The sequence below is a fragment of the Littorina saxatilis genome, linkage group LG15, assembly GCF_037325665.1.
Source record: "Littorina saxatilis isolate snail1 linkage group LG15, US_GU_Lsax_2.0, whole genome shotgun sequence".
In the NCBI taxonomy this organism is placed as follows: Eukaryota; Metazoa; Mollusca; class Gastropoda; order Littorinimorpha; family Littorinidae; genus Littorina; species Littorina saxatilis.
Window position 1 is genome coordinate 1,774,739 of NC_090259.1, and position 24,885 is coordinate 1,799,623.

Here is a 24,885-nt window from a genome sequence, read left to right on the forward strand (position 1 = left end):
GTAGAAAAACTCTAGATATAAACTGTGACGAATGCGATATTAAATAAAAGAGGGCATGGAATCAAAATTCCTGATAACACGACGGTGCACAACCGATGTGCAGTGAAACCCGTTCATATTTGTTTCCAAACTGTCATAAACTTTGGCAATAACATTATTAAACGAATAAAATGAGTGCCGGCTGCCGTACCCAAAACAGTCAGCGGTCGTAACAGAGAAGCGGGGCACTGCTGGCGGCCGTAACTGCTAGCACGGCGACGCGTACCAAAAAAATACACATGCTCTTTTCCTCAGCCGATCACACAAACACACTTGCATATTGGGACACTGATATTGATGCATTTTAGTTATGATACATCACATTACCTGATCAAATGACCTTTGTTGCTTCAAGCCTCTTGTAATCTCCACCATTTAAAAAAAAATCCCCAAATCGAACAATATCAACAAATACGACGCTGTCACAAATCTAAAACAGAAGCCTCAAAATGTAAACCAATAACATGTTAATCCTCATGCAATCATCAATCCGCTGAGACCAAATCAACGTTGCTGGCTTCGATAATTACGCCGCAGTAATTACTAGTTTGGAAGTTACACACCTTTCGCACTCGAAACCTGGTTGACTACCGGACTGCAGAATGCTAGCGTAACACACGGCGATTTTTCTGCTGTAACACTTCCCCCGGTGTAACACGAAATTTGTACTCCACGAAAAATTTACTCCGGAGTAAATATTTCGTACGAAATTCTTACTCTGAGTACACTTTTCGTACGAGAAAAGAACTCCCCAAGGCACGAAAAAATTACTCCCTCCACGAAATTTTTACTCCACATTTTTTTTTACTTCCAGTAAAAATCTTGTACGCAAAAATGGGATCATGAAGGCGAAGAGACTGATAATGCCAATAAGTGATCTCGCGCACACGAATGTCGCGCTACCCTCCTTCCACCCCTTCCACCACCAAGACTAACAGGGGACAAGGGAGTAAACATTTCGTACACCTGGCATGGGAAGTTAAATTGCTCGTGTTGGGGTGAAGTAATTTATTCGTTATTTATTCGTCAGGGGAGTAACATTTTTGTACGAAATGTTTACTCCGAACTCACCTGTCTTGGGGAGTAATTTTCTCGTGCAATGGGGGAGTGCTTTTTTCGTAAAGGGAGTAACTTTTTCGTACGAAATGTTTACTCCGGAGTAAAAATCTCGTGGGAGTAATTTTCTCGTGTTACACCGGCGTGGTTTTAGAAGACAGGAGGAGAGCTCCCCTCTTGGGGGCCCGGTGGCTCAGTTGGTAGAGCCCTGGACTTGTGATCGGAATGTCTCATGTTCGAATTCGGGCCGGGACGGACACGTGTCAACTTTATGTGCAGACCCAGACACGGAGGCCATGTCCCACCTCCGTGTCACCACAAGACCTCGGTCATTCTGCCATAAGTGCAAATGGCTGATACCACCTAAACACGCATAGCCTACATCACTTTGTGTATCTCGTCAAAAGCCGTGAGGGCGTAAAACTCGAATCATATAACCCATATCTTGTCCTTAAGATGCGAAATATTTAGCCTGTATGACAGTTAGCATTCTCTTTTTCATTTTTCCCCACCCTCTCCTTCCTTCCACCCAGCAACCCGCCACCCAAAACCCCCTACCCACCCACCTAGTGTCATAGGCCCCTATCGTGCCACTGACACCCAAGATGACCCCTCACTGGTTTTGAGCGAACGTTTCTTTACTTCTTATGCGGTGAAATCTGAGCTGTTCTTTTGCTGTGCTTGTGCTGGGTCAGACACGGGGATTATAGGTGTGTTTGTGCTGGGTCAGACACGGGGATTATAGGTGTGTTTGTGCTGGGTCAGACACGGGGATTATAGGTGTGTTTGTGCTGGATCAGTCACGGGGATTATAGCTGTTCTTTTGCTGTGCTTGTGCTGGGTCAGACACGGGGATTATAGCTGTTCTTTTGCTGTGTTTGTGCTGGGTCAGACACGGGGATTATAGCTGTTCTTTTGCTGTGTTTGTGCTGGGTCAGACACGGGGATTATAGCTGTTCTTTTGCTGTGTTTGTGCTGGGTCAGACACGGGGATTATAGCTGTTCTTTTGCTGTGCTTGTGCTGGGTCAGACACGGGGATTATAGCTGTTCTTTTGCTGTGCTTGTGCTGGGTCAGACACGGGGATTATAGCTGTTCTTTTGCTGTGCTTGTGCTGGGTCAGACACGGGGATTATAGCTGTTCTTTTGCTGTGTTTGTGCTGGGTCAGACACGGGGATTATAGCTGTTCTTTTGCTGTGTTTGTGCTGGGTCAGACACGGGGATTATAGCTGTTCTTTTGCTGTGCTTGTGCTGGGTCAGACACGGGGATTATAGGTGTTCTTTTGCTGTGCTTGTGCTGGGTCAGACACGGGGATTATAGGTGTGCTTTTGCTGTGCTTGTGCTGGGTCAGACACGGGGATTATAGCTGTTCTTTTGCTGTGTTTGTGCTGGGTCAGACACGGGGATTATAGCTGTTCTTTTGCTGTGTTTGTGCTGGGTCAGACACGGGGATTATAGCTGTTCTTTTGCTGTGCTTGTGCTGGGTCAGACACGGGGATTATAGCTGTTCTTTTGCTGTGCTTGTGCTGGGTCAGACACGGGGATTATAGCTGTTCTTTTGCTGTGTTTGTGCTGGGTCAGACACGGGGATTATAGCTGTTCTTTTGCTGTGCTTGTGCTGGGTCAGACACGGGGATTATAGGTGTGCTTTTGCTGTGCTTGTGCTGGGTCAGACACGGGGATTATAGCTGTTCTTTTGCTGTGTTTGTGCTGGGTCAGACACGGGGATTATAGCTGTTCTTTTGCTGTGTTTGTGCTGGGTCAGACACGGGGATTATAGCTGTTCTTTTGCTGTGCTTGTGCTGGGTCAGACACGGGGATTATAGCTGTTCTTTTGCTGTGCTTGTGCTGGGTCAGACACGGGGATTATAGCTGTTCTTTTGCTGTGCTTGTGCTGGGTCAGACACGGGGATTATAGCTGTTCTTTTGCTGTGCTTGTGCTGGGTCAGACACGGGGATTATAGCTGTTCTTTTGCTGTGCTTGTGCTGGGTCAGACACGGGGATTATAGCTGTTCTTTTGCTGTGCTTGTGCTGGGTCAGACACGGGGATTATAGCTGTTCTTTTGCTGTGCTTGTGCTGGGTCAGACACGGGGATTATAGCTGTTCTTTTGCTGTGCTTGTGCTGGGTCAGACACGGGGATTATAGCTGTTCTTTTGCTGTGCTTGTGCTGGGTCAGACACGGGGATTATAGCTGTTCTTTTGCTGTGCTTGTGCTGGGTCAGACACGGGGATTATAGCTGTTCTTTTGCTGTGCTTGTGCTGGGTCAGACACGGGGATTATAGCTGTTCTTTTGCTGTGCTTGTGCTGGGTCAGACACGGGGATTATAGCTGTTCGTTTTGCTGTGCTTGTGCTGGGTCAGACACGGGGATTATAGCTGTTCTTTTTGCTGTGCTTGTGCTGGGTCAGACACGGGGATTATAGCTGTTCTTTTGCTGTGCTTGTGCTGGGTCAGACACGGGGATTATAGCTGTTCTTTTGCTGTGCTTGTGCTGGGTCAGACACGGGGATTATAGCTGTTCTTTTGCTGTGCTTGTGCTGGGTCAGACACGGGGATTATAGCTGTTCTTTTTGCTGTGCTTGTGCTGGGTCAGACACGGGGATTATAGCTGTTCTTTTTGCTGTGCTTGTGCTGGGTCAGACACGGGGATTATAGCTGTTCTTTTGCTGTGCTTGTGCTGGGTCAGACACGGGGATTATAGCTGTTCTTTTTGCTGTGCTTGTGCTGGGTCAGACACGGGGATTATAGCTGTTCTTTTGCTGTGCTTGTGCTGGGTCAGACACGGGGATTATAGCTGTTCTTTTTGCTGTGCTTGTGCTGGGTCAGACACGGGGATTATAGCTGTTCTTTTGCTGTGCTTGTGCTGGGTCAGACACGGGGATTATAGCTGTTCTTTTGCTGTGCTTGTGCTGGGTCAGACACGGGGATTATAGCTGTTCTTTTGCTGTGCTTGTGCTGGGTCAGACACGGGGATTATAGCTGTTCTTTTTGCTGTGCTTGTGCTGGGTCAGACACGGGGATTATAGCTGTTCTTTTTGCTGTGCTTGTGCTGGGTCAGACACGGGGATTATAGCTGTTCTTTTGCTGTGCTTGTGCTGGGTCAGACACGGGGATTATAGCTGTTCTTTTGCTGTGCTTGTGCTGGGTCAGACACGGGGATTATAGCTGTTCTTTTTGCTGTGCTTGTGCTGGGTCAGACACGGGGATTATAGCTGTTCTTTTTGCTGTGCTTGTGCTGGGTCAGACACGGGGATTATAGCTGTTCTTTTGCTGTGCTTGTGCTGGGTCAGACACGGGGATTATAGCTGTTCTTTTTGCTGTGCTTGTGCTGGGTCAGACACGGGGATTATAGCTGTTCTTTTTGCTGTGCTTGTGCTGGGTCAGACACGGGGATTATAGCTGTTCTTTTTGCTGTGCTTGTGCTGGGTCAGACACGGGGATTATAGCTGTTCTTTTGCTGTGCTTGTGCTGGGTCAGACACGGGGATTATAGCTGTTCTTTTGCTGTGCTTGTGCTGGGTCAGACACGGGGATTATAGCTGTTCTTTTGCTGTGCTTGTGCTGGGTCAGACACGGGGATTATACCCTGAATCTAGGTGTGCTTGTGCTGGGTCAGACACGGGGATTATAGGTGTGTTTGTGCTGGGTCAGACACGGGGATTATAGGTGTGTTTGTGCTGGGTCAGACACGGGGATTATACCCTGAATCTAGGTGTGTTTGTGCTGGATCAGTCACGGGGATTATACCCTGAATCTAGGTGTGTTTGTGCTGGGTCAGACACGGGGATTATACCCTGAATCTAGGTGTGCTTGTGCTGGGTCAGACACGGGGATTATACCCTGAATCTAGGTGTGTTTGTGCTGGGTCAGACACGGGGATTATACCCTGAATCTAGGTGTGTTTGTGCTGGGTCAGACACGGGGATTATACCCTGAATCTAGGTGTGTTTGTGCTGGGTCAGACACGGGGATTATAGGTGTGTTTGTGCTGGATCAGTCACGGGGATTATACCCTGAATCTAGGTGTGTTTGTGCTGGGTCAGACACGGGGATTATACCCTGAATCTAGGTGTGTTTGTGCTGGGTCAGACACGGGGATTATACCCTGAATCTAGGTGTGTTTGTGCTGGGTCAGACACGGGGATTATACCCTGAATCTAGGTGTGTTTGTGCTGGGTCAGACACGGGGATTATACCCTGAATCTAGGTGTGTTTGTGCTGGGTCAGACACGGGGATTATACCCTGAATCTAGGTGTGTTTGTGCTGGGTCAGACACGGGGATTATACCCTGAATCTAGGTGTGTTTGTGCTGGGTCAGACACGGGGATTATACCCTGAATCTAGGTGTGTTTGTGCTGGGTCAGACACGGGGATTATACCCTGAATCTAGGTGTGTTTGTGCTGGGTCAGACACGGGGATTATACCCTGAATCTAGGTGTGTTTGTGCTGGGTCAGACACGGGGATTATACCCTGAATCTAGGTGTGTTTGTGCTGGGTCAGACACGGGGATTATAGGTGTGTTTGTGCTGGGTCAGACACGGGGATAATACCCTGAATCTAGGTGTGTTTGTGCTGGGTCAGACACGGGGATTATACCCTGAATCTAGGTGTGTTTGCACGGTACAGACGCTGAGCTCTGCATCAACATTTGCTTTGATATGATAAGTACAAGGTATTATACGGTACGATAGCACTGGGCACTTGTCTCCATTACCTAAATAAGGGACACCGCTGTTGGTAGACGAACACTTGCTCTGCCGTGTGCTGACAAAACCGAGTAAGTCCATTTTTTTTAAAAAGGATATTTTTTGTTCATCAAAAAGAAGAAATCAATGGGCATCTTGTGTGTTAATTTCCACTTTTTAGAGTGCTTAGATAAGCAGATATGAACAGGTAAGTCCACAACCAAAAACAACTTTTTAAGTGTGCATGAATGCTTTGACAAAACCAAGTAAGTCCAAGGGTTTCCCAATTTTCGTATAATGGTAGTTTCAAAATTCTTTCAGACGACTCATACAGAAAAGACGTAATTGCAACTCGACAGAAAGAAGTTGTAGGTACTCTAACCGTCTATATATCACTGCGGTGTTTCTTCAAGCTTGTGTGCCAGCGACCCCCTTTTGGAAACGACTTCTAGTAAAGGTGACCTAAAGACGACCCGGCGATTTCACTTTTTCACAGCGAAGTCAGGACGAGTAACACAAAAATGCTCCAAAACTATCAATCAATCAATCAATATGAGGCTTATATTGCGCGTATTCCGTGGGTACAGTTCTAGGCGCAGGTATTTTTTATTTTTTTTATTTTTATTTCTATTTTATGCAATTTATATCGCGCACATATTCAAGGCGCAGGGATTTATTTATGCCGTGTGGGATGAAAATTTTTTTACACAATACATCACGCATTCACATCGGCCAGCAGATCGCAGCCATTTCGGCGCATATCCTACTTTTCACGGCCTATTATTCCAAGTCACACGGGTATTTTGGTGGACATTTTTATCTATGCCTATACAATTTTGCCAGGAAAGACCCTTTTGTCAATCGTGGGATCTTTAACGTGCACACTCCAAGGTAGTGTACACGAAGGGACCTCAGTTTTTCGTCTCATCCGAAAGACTAGCACTTGAACCCACCACCTAGGTTAGGAAAGGGGGGGGGGGGGAGAAAATTGCAAAAGCCCTGACCCAGGGTCGAACTCGCAACCTCTCGCTTCCGAGCGCAAGTGCGTTACCACTCGGCCACCCAGTCAGTATGATAATTAGTTCATGAAAATATAGTTTAGGGGGGGTGAGGGACAGTGTGTGTGTGTGTGTGTGTGTGTGTGTGTGTGTGAGTGTGTTTGTGTGTGTGTGTGTGTGTGTTTGTGTGTGTGTATGTGCGTGTGTGTGTGTGTGTGTGTGTGCGTGAGTGCGTGCGTGTGCGTACGTCCGTGTGTGAGTGAGTGCGCGCGTATGTGCCTTTGTCTGTTTTTGTATGTGTGTGTGCGTGTATGAGTCCGTGCGTGCGTGCACGTGTATGTAAAGAGGGGAAGCAAAGAACTTCAAGCTTCAACGCACCCTCCTGCTATTGTTGTTGGCGACGACTCGAGTCTTCACATAAACACTGCTTTGAATACGAACGAAAAAGTTTGCTATCAGTCGCGTACAACACTGAAAGTAACAAGACCACGCTATCCCGAAAAGAAAGTAAACATGACCTTGACGGGGAACTATAACAGGTTTGCGGGTGTTCTTGTTGTCACCTGAGAATACATTCTTTGTACACCACTGCTTCAGCATATAAACAACGTTTCACTCTTCCCCTTTCTGCGTGCAGTTTCTCCGACTAAGGACACAACAGTGAAAGCAGTGTCTGACGAACAAGAAAGGACTTCACATTTTGCATAGAAGCGACAACACTTCGACACCTCTACAAACGGATGGAAAGAACAGAAGTCGGCAGTGCTTCTTAGCTTGAATTTCCATTGACAATTGTTCTGATTTGGGCGAAAGAGGCCAAAGATTCAAAATGGTAGACACTCCTCTTCATTCAGGGGACATTATCATTATCCTCGTTTATTTTGTGCTGTGTATGGCTGTTGGATTTTGGGTGAGTAATGACTCTGTATCTCTCTCTCTCACTGTCTCTCTCTGTCTCTCTGTCTCTCTCTCTCTCTCTCACTGTCTCTCTCTGTCTTTGAAAAAAAATTGAATCTCTCTCTTGGTTAACATCAATGTGCGTTCAATTGTTAAGTAATATTCCCGTGCGTACATGCTGTGAGTGCATGCGTGTCTGCATGTCTGTGAATAAGTAGGTATGAACTCTCTACAATAAATAGGCAGACTGCCCACTGTCGCACATTGGGATCATAGATATTCACAATTGTTCAGTCAGTACATGTGCAAGGATCACCTTTCGATCATTTTGTGAAATCTTCAGTCATTTGCAAGTTTACATGTTATATGTATATCTGGGAAACCTCACGGTAAATGTGAAAGAACTTCACAAAATCTCAGTTTGCAAAGACTCACAGGGCTTCATGTATTGTTTATCACGATGAAATAGAACCACACTGATACTTCAAAACCACCGGCACGGTTGGCCTAGTGATCGGGAGGTCGTGGGTTCGAACCCCGGCCGGGTCATACCTGAGACTTTAAAATTGGCAATCTAGTGGCTGCTCCGCCTGGCGTCTGGCATTATGGGGTTAGTGCTAGGACTGGTTGGTCCGGTGTCAGAATAATGTGACTGGGTGAGACATGAAGCCTGTGCTGCGACTTCTGTCTTGTGTGTGGCGCACGTTATATGTCAAAGCAGCACCGCCCTGATATGGCCCTTCGTGGTCGGCTGGGCGTTAAGCAAACAAACAAACAAACAAAATACTTCAAAACCGAACATATAACCGTTGTGCATAAACGTTCAGAGAGAGAAAGAGATACAGAGAGAAAGAGCGAGAGAAAGAGCGAGAGAGAGAGAGAGAGAGAGAGAGAGAGAGAGAGAGAGAGAGAGAGAGAGAGAGAGAGAGAGAGAGAGAGAGAGAGAGAGACAGAGAGAAAACAAAGAAAACACGATACGGTAAAAATCAAAAAGCCAACACAATGTTGAGAACTAGTCAACAGTTCTGAAGATAAACATGTACAGGGATACTGCTGAGATTTTAATTTTTCGGCAAATGGTCGACGCATTTGTCTGCAATCTTTCGAAAAGCGTAGACCACTCCTAGTAGTCAACTTTTCCCCGGCAGCAAAGATTCGGAAATTTTAAGTAAGTTTCGCGTTTCGCCGGTTGTCATCGCCAAACGACATCCCTGTTTTCGAAATATAAAACAAAGTAAAAGTAGGCTTGTAAATAAAAAATAAAAAATACTTGTTTGCATGTCAAGTAAGCCAAACTCAGATTCGTTCCATTTCATACTTGAACTTCGCACACCTGTCTGACCTGTATTTAGTAAAATATGTCGGGACACGACAAAAGGAATTGTCGGGGAAGTACGTCACACTCTTTTTTGTCAACCGTAGCAGGTTAACACTTGAAATTGACAACGTAAACAAGCACACAGCAGTATTACAATGAGCAAATTTTTTTTAATGTGAGAAAGAGCGGCAGTACACGTCAAAAACACCAGAGGGCAGTACACGTCAAACACACCAGAGGGCAGTACACGTCAAACACACCAGAGGGCAGTACACGTCAAACACACCAGAGGGCAGTACACGTCAAACACACCAGAGGGCAGTACACGTCAAAACACCAGAGGGCAGTACACGTCAAACACACCAGAGGGCAGTACACGTCAAACACACCAGAGGGCAGTACACGTCAAACACACCAGAGGGCAGTACACGTCAAAACACCAGAGGGCAGTACACGTCAAAAACACCAGAGGGCAGTACACGTCTAAAACACCAGAGGGCAGTACACGTCTAAAACACCAGAGGGCAGTACACGTCAAACACACCAGAGGGCAGTACACGTCAAAAACACCAGAGGGCAGTACACGTCAAACACACCAGAGGGCAGTACACGTCAAACACACCAGAGGGCAGTACACGTCAAAAACACCAGAGGGCAGTACACGTCAAACACACCAGAGGGCAGTACACGTCAAACACACCAGAGGGCAGTACACGTCAAAAACACCAGAGGGCAGTACACGTCTAAAACACCAGAGGGCAGTACACGTCAAACACACCAGAGGGCAGTACACGTCAAACACACCAGAGGGCAGTACACGTCAAACACACCAGAGGGCAGTACACGTCAAAACACCAGAGGGCAGTACACGTCAAAAACACCAGAGGGAAGTACACGTCAAACACACCAGAGGGCAGTTCACGTCAAAAACACCAGAGGGCAGTACACGTCAAAAACACCAGAGGGCAGTACACGTCAAAAACACCAGAGGGCAGTACACGTCAAAAACACCAGAGGGCAGTACACGTTAAACACACCAGAGGGCAGTACACGTCTAAAACACCAGAGGGCAGTACACGTCTAAAACACCAGAGGGCAGTACACGTCAAACACACCAGAGGGCAGTACACGTCAAACACACCAGAGGGCAGTACACGTCAAACACACCAGAGGGCAGTACACGTCAAAACACCAGAGGAGTGAGAAAGTCAACCTTACATGACACTTGAAATTGACAACGTGAACAAGCACACAGCAGCATTACAATGAGCAATTGCAAGTCTATATCTTTTTCTTAATTTGTGAAAGAAGGGCACTGCACGTCAAAATCCCGCAGTGGGGCACTGCGGTTATGAAATTAAAGGCCCCTCCTGTTTATGGAACCGCAGGAGCTTTCTAGTTTGCTGTAAGGTAGATTTTTGGTTCCTCTTTCCTGTCATGCTCTCTTTTTCTTCATGAATTCTTTTCTTTTTTCTGCCTTCTTGCTCATTCACCTGTATTTTTTCCAAAAATCTCTTCTCTTTCCGCTTGTCTCGCGATTCATGTATAGTTTAATCTGTTAGTGTTCTGATGTAAGTCCAGCAGTAGATAGGTTAAGCCTATTTTAACATACTGGAAACTGGTAATCTTCCAGTAGGTATTAATTTAGTTTTACTAAAGCCTGCTGGGACACAAGTAATGGGTTAGTGCATTTGTAAACAGGAATCGCTTGACAAGTGGCCCCCTTCATCCCCCCCTTCCTCGTCCTGATATGGCTCTGCGTAGTCGGCTGGACGTTAAGCAACAAATAAACAAACAAACAAACAAACACGTCAAAAACACCAGAGGAGTGGTAAAGTCAAGCTGACATGACACTTGAAGTTGACAACGGGAACACGCTAACAGCATAATTACAATGAGCAAGACCGTAACTTGTTTCAAATTAAAGACAGAGCGGTAGTACACGTAGTTAACACAAGAGAAGTGAGAATAACAAATTAAAGACAGAGCGGTAGTACACGTAGTTAATACAAGAGAAGTGAGAAAAACAAATTAAAGACAGAGCGGTAGTACACGTAGTTAATACAAGAGAAGTGAGAAAAACAAATTAAAGACAGAGCGGTAGTACACGTAGTGAGAAAAACAAAATGACCTGACACTTGAAGTTCACAAGGTGAAGAAGCAAAGAGCAGAAGCAGAACTAACAAGACTGTCGGCTTTATGTCTGTTGAGCCGTGTACGTCCAAAACTGGACATTAGCAAGTAAGAGGGAGAGTTATTTATGAAAAAGGGAAAGAAAAAAAAAAGTGGTAAAAATGCGAGAATAAAGTTAGATTCACAGTAAAATGAAGCGGATTGGTAGACGGGGACTGTGTGTGTGTGTATGTGTGGGTGGGGGTGGGGGCGGGGTGGGGTCGGGGTGGTCCCGAGGTTGGAGGGAGGTTGGGATAAAGAGTCATTGCATGCAACAAGGGTAGGGGGAGGAGTGATGTGAATTAATGTATGTTCATCTGTCTGTGTCTTGTTATAGTGTGTAGCATATGTAACTCACTTATTGCATGCGTGTTTATAGTGTGTAGCATATGTAACTCACTTATTGCATGCGTGTTTATAGTGTGTAGCATATGTAACTCACTTATTGCATGTGTGTTTATAGTGTGTAGCATATGTAACTCACTTATTGCATGCGTGTTTATAGTGTGTAGCATATGTAACTCACTTATTGCATGCGTGTTTATAGTGTGTGGCATATGTAACTCACTTATTGCATGCGTGTTTATAGTGTGTAGCATATGTAACTCACTTATTGCATGCGTGTTTATAGTGTGTGGCATATGTAACTCACTTATTGCATGCGTGTTTATAGTGTTTGGCATATTTAACTCACTTATTGCATGCGTGTTTATAGTGTGTGGCATATGTAACTCACTTATTGCATGTGTGTTTATAGTGTGTAGCATATGTAACTCACTTATTGCATGCGTGTTTATAGTGTGTGGCATATGTAACTCACTTATTGCATGCGTGTTTATAGTGTGTGGCATATGTAACTCACTTATTGCATGCGTGTTTATAGTGTGTGGCATATGTAACTCACTTATTGCATGCGTGTTTATAGTGTGTGGCATATGTAACTCACTTATTGCATGCGTGTTTATAGTGTGTGGCATATGTAACTCACTTATTGCATGCGTGTGTGGCTTATGTAACTCACTTATTGCATGCGTGTTTATAGTGTGTAGCATATGTAACTCACTTATTGCATGCGTGTTTATAGTGTGTAGCATATGTAACTCACTTATTGCATGCGTGTTTATAGTGTGTAGCATATGTAACTCACTTATTGCATGCGTATATATTTGTGTGCGTGTGTGCCTAACTTCAAACCAAAACAACACAGTAACCTTTTTTTGTTTGTTTAAACAACATCATATTCATAAACACACACATCATAATAGAACAACATGCTTACAAAGGCGACCAACAAGTTTAACACTAAGTGCTTACAAAGGCGACCAACAAGTTTAACACTAAGTGCTTACAAAGGCGACCAACAAGTTTAACACTAAGTGCTTACAAAGGCGACCAACAAGTTTAACACTAAGTGCTTACAAAGGCGACCAACAAGTTTAACACTAAGTGCTTACAAAGGCGACCAACAAGTTTTACACTATTAAAGTGCTTACTTAATCATACCTGTTATTTCATGACAGTAACCTCTCTTCCACACAGCCTCACAATCGTACCCATTTTCCGTCAATATTTACAAGTGTCCTTACCTTACATCCCCGTGTCATGTTCTGTCCATTCAGTCGTCATGTACCACCAACACGGGCAGCGTCAAGGGCTATTTCATGGCGGGGCGCAATATGTGGTGGGCACCGGTAAGTACTCTGTCACACATGGGCTATAGGTAGGACGTCAGCCGGCCTTGTTTATCTCACATGAACTCCATACTGACTATCCCCCCAGTACTGCTGATCGAACTTTGGACCCCGTACCCCACTCATGAAGTCGTATTCGTTATGAAAAGTTGTCTTTTGACTCAGAAATCTGCTTCATCGCCAAATCTGTTTTTCTCATTCAAGGGACGTAACCTTTTCTCTCATCGAATTTTGGGATAAACTTTGCCGAGTTTGATCACAAATCTGCTTCAATTGCAAGAACTAAACATGCTCTTCTCCCTCTAGTAAATTGTACCTGATTAAAATTGCGGGGATAGCATTCAGTCTGGTGTTTATGTTGGCTGCCGCCCGGCTGACGTCCTGCCTCTAGCTGCATGTGACACTTCACGTTAGTGCAACATGTTGTTTTCCTTACCCCTGCAGTTTCGGAGCAAGCTTGATGATCAACAAAAAAGTTACAAGACAGTGTCATCCATATTCAAACGTAGGGTGATTGAGAGAGTGTACTCAAAGCTTCCGAAAGTGAGAGTCGCAAATCCAAATCGCAGGTTTGGATCGATCTGCGGTACCTATGAACAATCGTGGATCCCCACGCGCAATCCCATAATGCTTTTGTGTCACAATAGTTAAGTCTTCCCGAATAAGTGTTGTCTGCATCAATAAATATACAGTACACTGTTGAGTTGATTAGAAAGCGATGGCTTTTTGTCTTTAAGTTAAATATCATGGCAGCTGTCCGGAAAATGAAAGGTACTGATTTAGTTTCTTGTCCGGGTGAGTTTTAATGTGTTCAAGATAGTTTCTGGAGACAAAAAGTCTACCAAATGGATTGAGAAAAGCACCCTATACCCATACCTTCTGAAAGACTGCCTGCCAATTTTACAGTAGCACCCTTCTATAAAGATCACAATCATAAGGTACCTTATAAGGTGAGGTACTCGCTATGGAAAGGTACATTATATAGACTATACCGTAAAGGGTAATGACCGAATGAAGTGTGTCGAGATGGTCGCAGTGGGCAGTTTGTCGTTATCGAAAGGTGGTCGCTAGGGCAGGTTCCACTATATTTGTTTTCAGTAGCCTATTTTAATGAAAGCGATCAAAAGATCTCTATTGAAAACTCAACTTTGTTGAGACTCTGCAGGTGTCTCGAGTTTAGCAACCAACTGGCGGTTTTCGCTCACGGCCACTCAAAATTACGATTGTTGTACACATGTTTGTCAGTATTGTTTCAAATAATGGTTATTTGTGTGGAAACCACCAATCAACATCCACCCAACTCACCTTCTCTCTCTCTCTCTCTCTCTCTCTCTCTCTCTCTCTCTCTCTCTCTCTCTCTCTCTCTCTCTCTCTCTCTCTCTCTCTCTACCCCCCCCCTCCGTCTCGTCGGTTTCTGTGGAGTTAAAGTAGCAATAAGTAGTGTCACGTTTTATAAGTCAAATGAATGACCTAAAACGGTCAATTACTGCTAACTGACAAACCACACCACGATCCACTCTCGCAGTCACACAAAAAAAGTTAGAATCAACAAAAGTATAAGTTCTAGACGTCTGTATACACTAACTCTCCACCTCCCTCTTCACGTGAAGCCAAAAGTGTTTTTACGACCAAGTCGTGAAACAAAACAAAGACAACGGACAAAAGCCAGTTAAAGTTTATGAAATAATAAGAACACGCTGAACCGTGTAAAGTTGGAAAACACTTGGCTGTTCTGTAAAAAGTCTTAGCCTGTACAGGCGTTAACACTCCACGTTGTCACAACTCAAAGTTTGAAAGATGACAAGGTGGGGGGCGTTTACGCATGGGTGCCCTCAACTCTCAGTGTAGCCAGGGTCCATTCGATGAAACGCAGTGGCGCAGTGGTGCATACAGGTGAAAGTCGCAGCAACACCAGCAACAGCCGTAGAACAGCAACCGTACAGCAAAGAACAGCAAAAGTGCAACCCGTCTCCAGCAACAAGGCAGCAACAAGGTAGCAACCAGGTAGCAAACCTCCAGCAAACCCGCTCCAGCAAGTCTCCAGCAACCGGGTAGCAACCGGGTAGCAAACCTCCAGCAACCAGGTAGCAACCGGGTAGCAACCGGGTAGCAACCGGGTAGCAACCGGGTAGCAAGCTGAAACAGAGTAGTTGGTGCAGTGACCATGGCAACAATCCCCCTTTTTCCACCTTTAAACATATCTAACTTCCCCCTTCAGCGAGCACGTGGTACCTGCAAGAATAGACTTTTAATAACAATTCAAGACATTTTCTCCTCCTCTCCATATCTGCAAAAACCATATACAGATTACAATTTAGCGTTATAATGAGCAAGTTATACGCTATCATGGAGAAACAAAACAGAGCACCAGCGTAAAGTAACGGCTAATTACCTCAACAGCTTGTAAAACGTAGCTCTCCCAAGCAAACCGCTTGAATATTTGGCTCCCGCTCGTCAGCGAAAATATGTAGCCAAATCCCTCCGTCCTAAGCCTTCTGCGTGCTGAGATGACGCCAGAAGCCCGTTGGTCGACCTAAACTAGTCTTGCAACGCGTTGGAATCCTTCAAATCTTAGTCAACGGAAACCCAGACCTGTCGTCTGTAAAGCATGTGTAGAAAAAGAAAGCAAGACGGGAAAAAGAAAAACCATGTGATCTCCCTTACCAATCACTGGTCGCCTACCATACGCAGGTATAGCATGCCCGGAACACGTGATTTAACAGTGAGCGAAAAATCACCCCATTTTCCCGCACGGATTTCACGCCGGCAATTTCCTCGTGAATTTCGTGATCGTCAACAAAACGTTTCCGCAATGCGGTAGCCAGCACAGGCGCATTGCATTGCAATTTGGGAAAGGCGCCCCACAAATAGTTCCTTTCCCACTCGTGTCACTGAAACCGTGACAAGTAGACTTAATGAATGAATGAATAAGTACATAAACACATGACCCATTTCACAATACTCGCAAGTGATGCAAAATAAACGTTGCTTAGGCCTAACTAATCTTGATGTGAAATGGCGAACAATGAACATTCTCAGTGTGCGCCATGGAATAACCTATAACCTTCGTTCCTTGCCGTTGTAGTCTAAGTACTTGAAATGAGTTGTGGCGTTTCAGAACCTACTCATGATTGTATCATTATGATGTCCATAGATCGGTGCGTCCATCTTCGCTACCAACTTTGGCAGCCATTTCTTCATCGGGATGGCCGGCCAGGCCGCAGCTTCGGGGGTCGCTGTGGTCATTTATGAATGGCATGTAAGTCTGTTGTTGTTGTTGTTGGTGGTGATGTTGGTGTTGTTGTTGTTGGTGGTGGTGGTGGTGGTGATGGTGGCGGTGTTGGTGGTGTTGTTGGTGGTAGTGGTGGTGGTGTTGTTTATGTTGTTGTCGTTTTTGTCGTTGTTGTTGTTGTTGTTGTTGTCGATGTTGTTGTTGTCGTTGTTGGTGGTGGTGGTTGTGGTGTTGGTGTTGTTGTCGTCGTAGGTTTTAGTTTTGTTTTTTGTTTTTGCAGAACCTGCTCGTGTCTGTGTAAAAACACAAAACCGGCGAGAGGGCTAATGTTCAGAGAGATAACGATTATTGTTTGTTGTTGTTGTTGTTGTTGTTGTTGTTGTTGTTGTTGTTGTTGTTGTTGTTGTTGTTGTTGCTGTACTGAGCAACTCATAATGGGCCTTTGAAATTAAATGAAAATTAAAGCCTTGCATTTTCATGCTCTTTGACCCTTCCGTACAAAACGAGCGACATGCAGTAACATGATTGAACAAAACGAGCGACATGCAGTAACATGATTGAACAAAACGAGCGACATGCAGTAACATGATTGAACAAAACGAGCGACATGCAGTAACATGATTGAACAGTTTTATTTTCTAAGGCAAAAACGGACTTGGCACTTGCCAACTGTTCATAATTTCAAGGCATCATTATTGGTTGGTTCTGCCTGTGTGTTGATGTATGTGGTTGTGTTCGCTTCCAGGCAGTCTTTATCCTGGTGCTTCTGGGGTGGTTCTTTGTTCCCGTCTACGTGTCATCAGGGGTGAGTAAACCTTATGCAACATTTTCTCTCTCTGATAATAATTAACAGTCATTTTCTCTCTCTGATAATAATTAACAGTCATTTTTGTTATTTTTTTGCGTGGTTTTTTTTTTGTTTTTTTTCATTTTGCGTGAAATTTCCAGGTGTAGGCCCTACACAATGCTTCAGTATCCATGCTATGTGTGACAAATTAGGTGTAAAATGAAACAGTGTCAGCCCTTTATACTGCCAGAAATGTCCAGTCGTACACAATGCTCCAGCATTCATGTTATGCTTATCTATGTGTGGGAATTGAAACAGTGAGTCAGTTCTTTCCGCCCTGATATGGCCCTTCGTGGTCGGCTGGGCGTTAAGCAAACAAACAAACAAAAGTCAGTTCTTTGCTTTGCGCCAAACAGTGAGTCAGTTCTTTCCGCCCTGATAATTATGACCCTTCGTGGTCGGCTGGGCGTTAAGCAAACAAACAAACAAAAGTCAGTTCTTTGCTTTGCGCCAAACAGTGAGTCAGTTCTTTGCTTTGCGCCAAACAGTGAGTCAGTTCTTTGCTTTGCGCGAAATTTCCAAAATGAGACAGAGTCGTTTTTTATTTAACTTTTCAGGGCGTACACGATTCCCCAATAAAATGTCGATGCTATGTGCATCGAATTGTGTAACAAAATGAATCAGAGTCAGCTTTTATTAATAGTGCGTGAAATGTGCAGGCGTACACGATGCCGCAGTACCTGAAGAAGCGGTATGGAGGCCGTCGTCTGCAGGTCTACCTCTCCTGTCTCGCCATCTTCATCCTCATCGTGCAGAAGATTTCAGTAAGAGTGTTGCAGCGCTGCGAGAGTACGCTGTATGAATCGTATATGTATGTATGGGCGTGTGTGTTCTTGTGTCTGTGTGTTCGGTGTTTGTGTGTGTGTGTACGTGTGTGTACGTGTGTGTGTGTGTGTGTGTGTGTGTGTGTGTGTGTGTGTGTGTGTGTGTGTGTGTGTGAGTGTGGGTGTGTATATGTGCGTGTGTGCGCGTATGTGCATATGTTTGTGTGTTTGTGTTTATGTTTTAGAGGATGATTCTGCCTCTGTGTGTGTGTTTTTTGAAATGAAGACATTTTCTTGACATATTCTTTCGTTATCGTCTTCTTTTTCTGCGTTCCCAGCCGCCTTTCCTTATGAATACTGCCATCCTCTTCTAGAAACTGTTAAAAGAACGTAATACAGTGTGCGAACATAAAAAACGTTTTGAATATTAGCCAGTACGTACAACATCTTCCTAGTTCGATGTGAGTATGTGCAGAGGAAAATTGTGTGAAGATATATTGATAAAAGACTTATAAATCCATGGCGCATGTTTTCTGTGCAGTCCAGCATGTACGCAGGAGCGATCTTCATCCAACAGTCTCTTGGCTGGGACATGTACCTGTCCATCGTCAGCGTTACCGTGGTTACTGCAATTTACACCATCATAGGTAAGTAGCTGCACAGTTCACGATCCAGCGAGAGCTTGCGGAAAGCGCAAATGCTTCTCGCTACCTCGCTTGTCAAGACGGTTTAAGACACTCCAATGTAAGACTTCCTCCTTAACACACACACACACACACACACACACACACACACACACACACACACACACACACACACACACACACACACACACACACACACACACACACACACACACACTCACACCTTGCTTTTGTTCAGATTTCGTGTTTATTACGTTTGTAAATGTACCTCCATTTTAAGTTACCCTCCTTTTTAAGTTACCCTCCATTTTAACCCTACTTTTTAAGTTACCCTCCATTTTAAGTTACCCTCCATTTTAAGTTACCCTCCATTTTAAGTTACCCTCCTTTTTAAGTTACCCTCCATTTTAAGTTACCCTCCATTTTAAGTTACCCTCCTTTTTAAGTTACCCTCCATTTTAAGTTACCCTCCTTTTTAAGTTACCCTCCTTTTTAAGTTACCCTCCATTTTAAGTTACCCTCCTTTTTAAGTTACCCTCCATTTTAAGTTACCCTCCATTTTAAGTTACCCTCCATTTTAAGTTACCCTCCATTTTAAGACCTGATTTTCTGACAAACATGTTGAAAGTCTTGAAAGGTGGGATCCACTGTACGCAAGGAAGATGGAGGCTCAGAGTTATTTCCCCTGTACGCAAGGAAGATGGAGGCTCAGTGTTATTTCCCCTGTACGCAAGGAAGATGGAGGCTCAGTGTTATTTCCACTGTACGCAAGGAAGATGGAGGCTCAGAGTTATTTCCACTGTACGCAAGGAAGATGGAGGCTCAGAGTTATTTCCCCTGTACGCAAGGAAGATGGAGGCTCAGTGTTATTTCCACTGTACGCAAGGAAGATGGAGGCTCAGAGTTATTTCCACTGTACGCAAGGAAGATGGAGGCTCAGTGTTATTTCCCCTGTACGCAAGGAAGATGGAGGCTCAGTGTTATTTCCACTGTACGCAAGGAAGATGGAGGCTCAGTGTTATTTCCACTGTACGCAAGGAAGATGGAGGCTCAGTGTTATTTCCACTGTACGCAAGGAAGATGGAGGCTCAGAGTTATTTCCACTGTACGCAAGGAAGATGGAGGCTCAGTGTTATTTCCCCTGTACGCAAGGAAGATGGAGGCTCAGAGTTATTTCCACTGTACGCAAGGAAGATGGAGGCTCAGTGTTATTTCCACTGTACGCAAGGAAGATGGAGGCTCAGAGTTATTTCCACTGTTCGCAAGGAAGATGGAGGCTCAGAGTTATTTCCACTGTACGCAAGGAAGATGGAGGCTCAGTGTTATTTTGCAGACTGTACGCAAGGAAGATGGAGGCTCAGAGTTATTTTGCTGAGTGTACGCAAGGAAGATGGAGGCTCAGTGTTATTTTGCTGAGTGTACGCAAGGAAGATGGAGGCTCAGTGTTATTTTGCAGACTGTACGCAAGGAAGATGGAGGCTCAGTGTTATTTCCACTGTACGCAAGGAAGATGGAGGCTCAGTGTTATTTTGCTGAGTGTACGTTATTTTGCTGACTGTACGCAAGGAAGATGGAGGCTCAGTGTTATTTTGCTGAGTGTACGTTATTTTGCTGACTGTACGCAAGGAAGATGGAGGCTCAGTGTTATTTTCACTGTAAGCGTTTCGACCACAGGCACTCGTCACGAGGTGGGCGGGGCCTATCTATGTCTTACTTCGACTCATCATCTCAGATCTGGCCGGGACAACATCTTCCCTCCACCTGGTCACATACCAAGAATCAACAGGCGTGATGCTTTCTGTGAAGAGTGGGCTTGTTTTTAATGAATTAGTTCCCAATGGCCACTAGCTGTTCATAAATTAGTTCCCAAGGGCCACTAGCTGTAATGAATTAGTTCCCAAGGGCCACTAGCTCTTCATAAATCAGCGAAATGCATTCATTCATAAAAATCCAACTCCGCATAATTATAGTCAGGAGCCTGTTTTTGATATGTAGTCAAGTGGAGGTATAGCCTTATCCCGTGTACAAGTCTAGGCAAATGTCAGATAGTCAAGTGGAGGTATAGCCTTATCCCGTGTACAAGTCTAGGCAAATGCCAGATAGTCAAGTGGAGGTATAGCCTTATCCCGTGTACAAGTCTAGGCAAATGCCAGATAGTCAAGTAGAGGTATAGCCTTATTCTATGTACAAGTCTAGGCAAATGTCAGATAGTCAAGTGGAGGTATAGCCTTATTCTATGTACAAGTCTAGGCAAATGTCAGATAGTCAAGTGGAGATATAGCCTTATCCCGTGTACAAGTCTAGGCAAATGTCAGATAGTCAAGTGGAGGTATAGCCTTATTCTATGTACAAGTCTAGGCAAATGTCAGATAGTCAAGTGGAGGTATGACCTTATCCCGTATACAAGTCTAGGCAAATGTCAGATAGTCAAGTGGAGGTATGACCTTATCCCGTATACAAGTCTAGGCAAATGTCAGATAGTCAAGTGGAGGTATAGCCTTATTCTATGTACAAGTCTAGGCAAATGTCAGATAGTCAAGTGGAGGTATAGCCTTATCCGGTGTACAAGTCTAGGTAAATGCCAGATAGTCAAGTGGAGGTATAGCCTTATCCCGTGTACAAGTCTAGGCAAATGTCAGATAGTCAAGTGGAGATATAGCCTTATCCCGTGTACAAGTCTAGGCAAATGTCAGATAGTCAAGTGGAGGTATAGCCTTATTCTATGTACAAGTCTAGGCAAATGTCAGATAGTCAAGTGGAGGTATGACCTTATCCCGTGTACAAGTCTAGGCAAATGTCAGATAGTCAAGTGGAGGTATGACCTTATCCCGTGTACAAGTCTAGGCAAATGTCAGATAGTCAAGTGGAGGTATAGCCTTATTCTATGTACAAGTCTAGGCAAATGTCAGATAGTCAAGTGGAGATATAGCCTTATCCCGTGTACAAGTCTAGGCAAATGTCAGATAGTCAAGTGGAGATATAGCCTTATCCCGTGTACAAGTCTAGGCAAATGTCAGATAGTCAAGTGGAGGTATAGCCTTATCCCGTGTACAAGTCTAGGCAAATGTCAGATAGTCAAGTGGAGGTATAGCCTTATCCCGTGTACACATCTGGCCAGATGTGAGATTGTGAGATTAGAACTGATTTTACGAGAATGATTGGTGCGGTTACATTTCATTCATCTATTCATTGAGTCAAGCATAATGTATGACTTTGAAGATAAAATAACTCCACAGTACAGAAAAATCTCTATCATCGGTAATCCAAAAAGATATGCCAACGTTCCAAATTCAGAATAAAAAAACAAGAAAGGTATGTTGTTGGAACGTTTAATTATTGACAAAACAAAACGCTACGTTCACAGATATATTTCGTTTAAGTGCACAGACAAACAGACACTAATTAGACAGAAAAAAACCTTATCTGACAAAATGTTCAGCCGCTTGCAGGGAAGACACCAGCGAGGCAATGATTCATTTGATTCTCTAACATCGGTGTTTTTCAGTTCAAAACCTTACTGATTATGTTGTTGTGTACCAGGTGGGTTATATGCCGTGATCTTCTTACTGATTATGTTGTTGTGTACCAGGTGGGTTATCTGCCGTGATCTGGACTGATGCTCTTCAGACTGTCATCATGCTGTTCGGTTCTATATGGCTCTTCATCGTTTGTAAGTATGACTGCTGTTGTTGTTGTTGTTGTTGTTGTTGTTGTTGTTGTTGTTGTTGTTGTCTGGACTGATGCTCTTCAGACTGTCATCATGCTGTTCGGTTCTATATGGCTTTTCATCGTTTGTTAGTATGACTGTTGTTGTTGTTGTTGTTGTTGTTGTTGTTGTTGTTGTTGTTGTTGTTGTTGTTGTTGTTGTTGTTGTTGTCTGGACTGACGCTCTTCAGACTGGCATCATGCTGTTCGGTTCTATATGGTTTTTCATCGTTGGTAAGCATAGAATGTGATGATGATGATCATGATGATGATGATGATCACGATGATGATGATGACGATCTTCTTTTTAAGACTTGATTTTCTTAGATGTTAAAAGGGGAGTTCCACTGTACTACATCGTCGCTTGCTCAAGACTCTTCTCTCTTCCAGCCATGATCAAGTCTCTTCTCTCTTCCAGCCATGATCAAGTCGCTTCTCTCTTCCAGCCATGATCAAGTCTCTTCTCTCTTCCAGCCATGATCAAGTCTCTTCTCTCTTCCAGCCATGATCAAGTCTCTTCTCTCTTCCAGTCATGATCAAGTCGCTTCTCTCTTCCAGCCATGATCAAGTCGCTTCTCTCTTCCAGCCATGATCAAGTCTCTTCTCTCTTCCAGCCATGATCAAGTCGCTTCTCTCTTCCAGCCATGATCAAGTCTCTTCTCTCTTCCAGCCATGATCAAGTCTCTTCTCTCTTGCAGCCATGATCAAGTCTCTTCTCTCTTCCAGCCATGATCAAGTCTCTTCTCTCTTCCAGCCATGATCAAGTCGCTTCTCTCTTCCAGCCATGATCAAGACTCTTCTCTCTTCCAGCCATGATCAAGTCTCTTCTCTCTTCCAGCCATGATCAAGACTCTTCTCTCTTCCAGCCATGATCAAGTCTCTTCTCTCTTCCAGCCATGATCAAGTCTCTTCTCTCTTCCAGCCATGATCAAGTCTCTTCTCTCTTCCAGCCGTGATCAAGTCTCTTCTCTTTTCCAGCAGTGATCAAGTCTCTTCTCTCTTCCAGCCGTGATCAAGACTCTTCTCTCTTCCAGCCATGATCAAGACTCTTCTCTTTTCCAGCCATGATTCTCTCTTCCAGCCATGATCAAGTCTCTTCTCTCTTCCAGCCATGATCAAGTCGCTTCTCTCTTCCAGCCATGATCAAGTCGCTTTTCTCTTCCAGCCATGATCAAGACTCTTCTCTCTTCCAGCCATGATCAAGTCTCTTCTCTCTTCCAGCCATGATCAAGTCGCTTCTCTCTTCCAGCCAAGATCAAGACTCTTCTCTCTTCCAGCCATGATCAAGTCGCTTCCCTCTTCCAGCCATGATCAAGACTCTTCTCTCTTCCAGCCATGATCAAGACTCTTCTCTCTTACAGCCATGATCAAGACGCTTCTCTCTTCCAGCCATGATCAAGACTCTTCTCTCTTCCAGCCATGATCAAGTCTCTTCTCTCTTCCAGCCATGATCAAGTCGCTTCTCTCTTCCAGCCATGATCAAGACTCTTCTCTCTTCCAGCCATGTTCAAGTCTCTTCTCTCTTCCAGCCGTGATCAAGACGCTTCTCTCTTCCAGCCATGATCAAGTCGCTTCTCTCTTCCCGCCATGATCAAGTCTCTTCTCTTTTCCAGCAGTGATCAAGTCTCTTCTCTCTTCCAGCCGTGATCAAGACGCTTCTCTCTTCCAGCCATGATCAAGTCTCTTCTCTCTTCCAGCCATGATCAAGTCGCTTCTCTCTTCCAGCCATGATCAAGACTCTTCTCTCTTCCAGCCATGATCAAGACTCTTCTCTCTTCCAGCCATGATCAAGTCTCTTCTCTCTTCCAGCCATGATCAAGACGCTTTTCTCTTCCAGCCATGATCAAGTCGCTTCTCTCTTCCAGCCGTGATCAAGTCTCTTCTCTCTTCCAGCCATGATCAAGTCTCTTCTCTCTTCCAGCCGTGATCAAGTCTCTTCTCTCTTCCAGCCATGATCAAGTCGCTTCTCTCTTCCAGCCATGATCAAGTCGCTTCTCTCTTCCAGCCATGATCAAGTCGCTTCTCTCTTCCAGCCATGATCAAGACTCTTCTCTCTTCCAGCCATGATCAAGACTCTTCTCTCTTCCAGCCATGATCAAGTCTCTTCTCTCTTCCAGCCATGATCAAGACTCTTCTCTCTTCCAGCCATGATCAAGACTCTTCTCTCTTCCAGCCATGATCAAGTCGCTTCTCTCTTCCAGCCATGATCAAGACTCTTCTCTCTTACAGCCATGATCAAGACGCTTCTCTCTTCCAGCCATGATCAAGACTCTTCTCTCTTCCAGCCATGTTCAAGACTCTTCTCTCTTCCAGCCATGATTCTCTCTTCCAGCCATGATCAAGTCGCTTCTCTCTTCCAGCCATGATCAAGTCGCTTCTCTCTTCCAGCCGTGATCAAGTCTCTTCTCTCTTCCAGCCATGATCAAGTCGCTTCTCTCTTCCAGCCATGATCAAGTCGCTTCTCTCTTCCAGCCATGATCAAGTCGCTTCTCTCTTCCAGCCATGATCACGTCGCTTCTCTCTTCCAGCCGTGATCAAGTCTCTTCTCTCTTCCAGCCATGATCAAGTCGCTTCTCTCTTCCAGCCATGATCAAGTCTCTTCTCTCTTCCAGCCATTATCAAGTCTCTTCTCTCTTCCAGCCATGATCAAGACTCTTCTCTCTTCCAGCCGTGATCAAGTCTCTTCTCTTTTCCAGCCATGATCAAGACTCTTCTCTCTTACAGCCATGATCAAGACGCTTCTCTCTTCCAGCCATGATCAAGACTCTTCTCTCTTCCAGCCATGTTCAAGACTCTTCTCTCTTCCAGCCATGATCAAGTCTCTTCTCTCT

General features: G+C 44.7%; 1 protein-coding gene across 1 annotated transcript in view; it reads left to right on the forward strand.

Moving 5' to 3' along the window:
- Positions 1–7,367: 7,367 nt before the first annotated feature.
- Positions 7,368–24,885, forward strand: part of LOC138948184 (sodium/mannose cotransporter SLC5A10-like) — a 77,227-nt gene continuing 59,709 nt past the window's right edge. Inside the window, exons 1-7 of the mRNA XM_070319684.1 lie at positions 7,368–7,694; positions 12,791–12,862; positions 16,017–16,121; positions 16,840–16,899; positions 17,601–17,705; positions 18,247–18,352; positions 21,939–22,019. Coding sequence (XP_070175785.1) covers positions 7,614–7,694; positions 12,791–12,862; positions 16,017–16,121; positions 16,840–16,899; positions 17,601–17,705; positions 18,247–18,352; positions 21,939–22,019 — 610 coding nt within the window. The 5' untranslated portion in view covers positions 7,368–7,613. The remainder of the gene's footprint in view (positions 7,695–12,790; positions 12,863–16,016; positions 16,122–16,839; positions 16,900–17,600; positions 17,706–18,246; positions 18,353–21,938; positions 22,020–24,885) is intronic.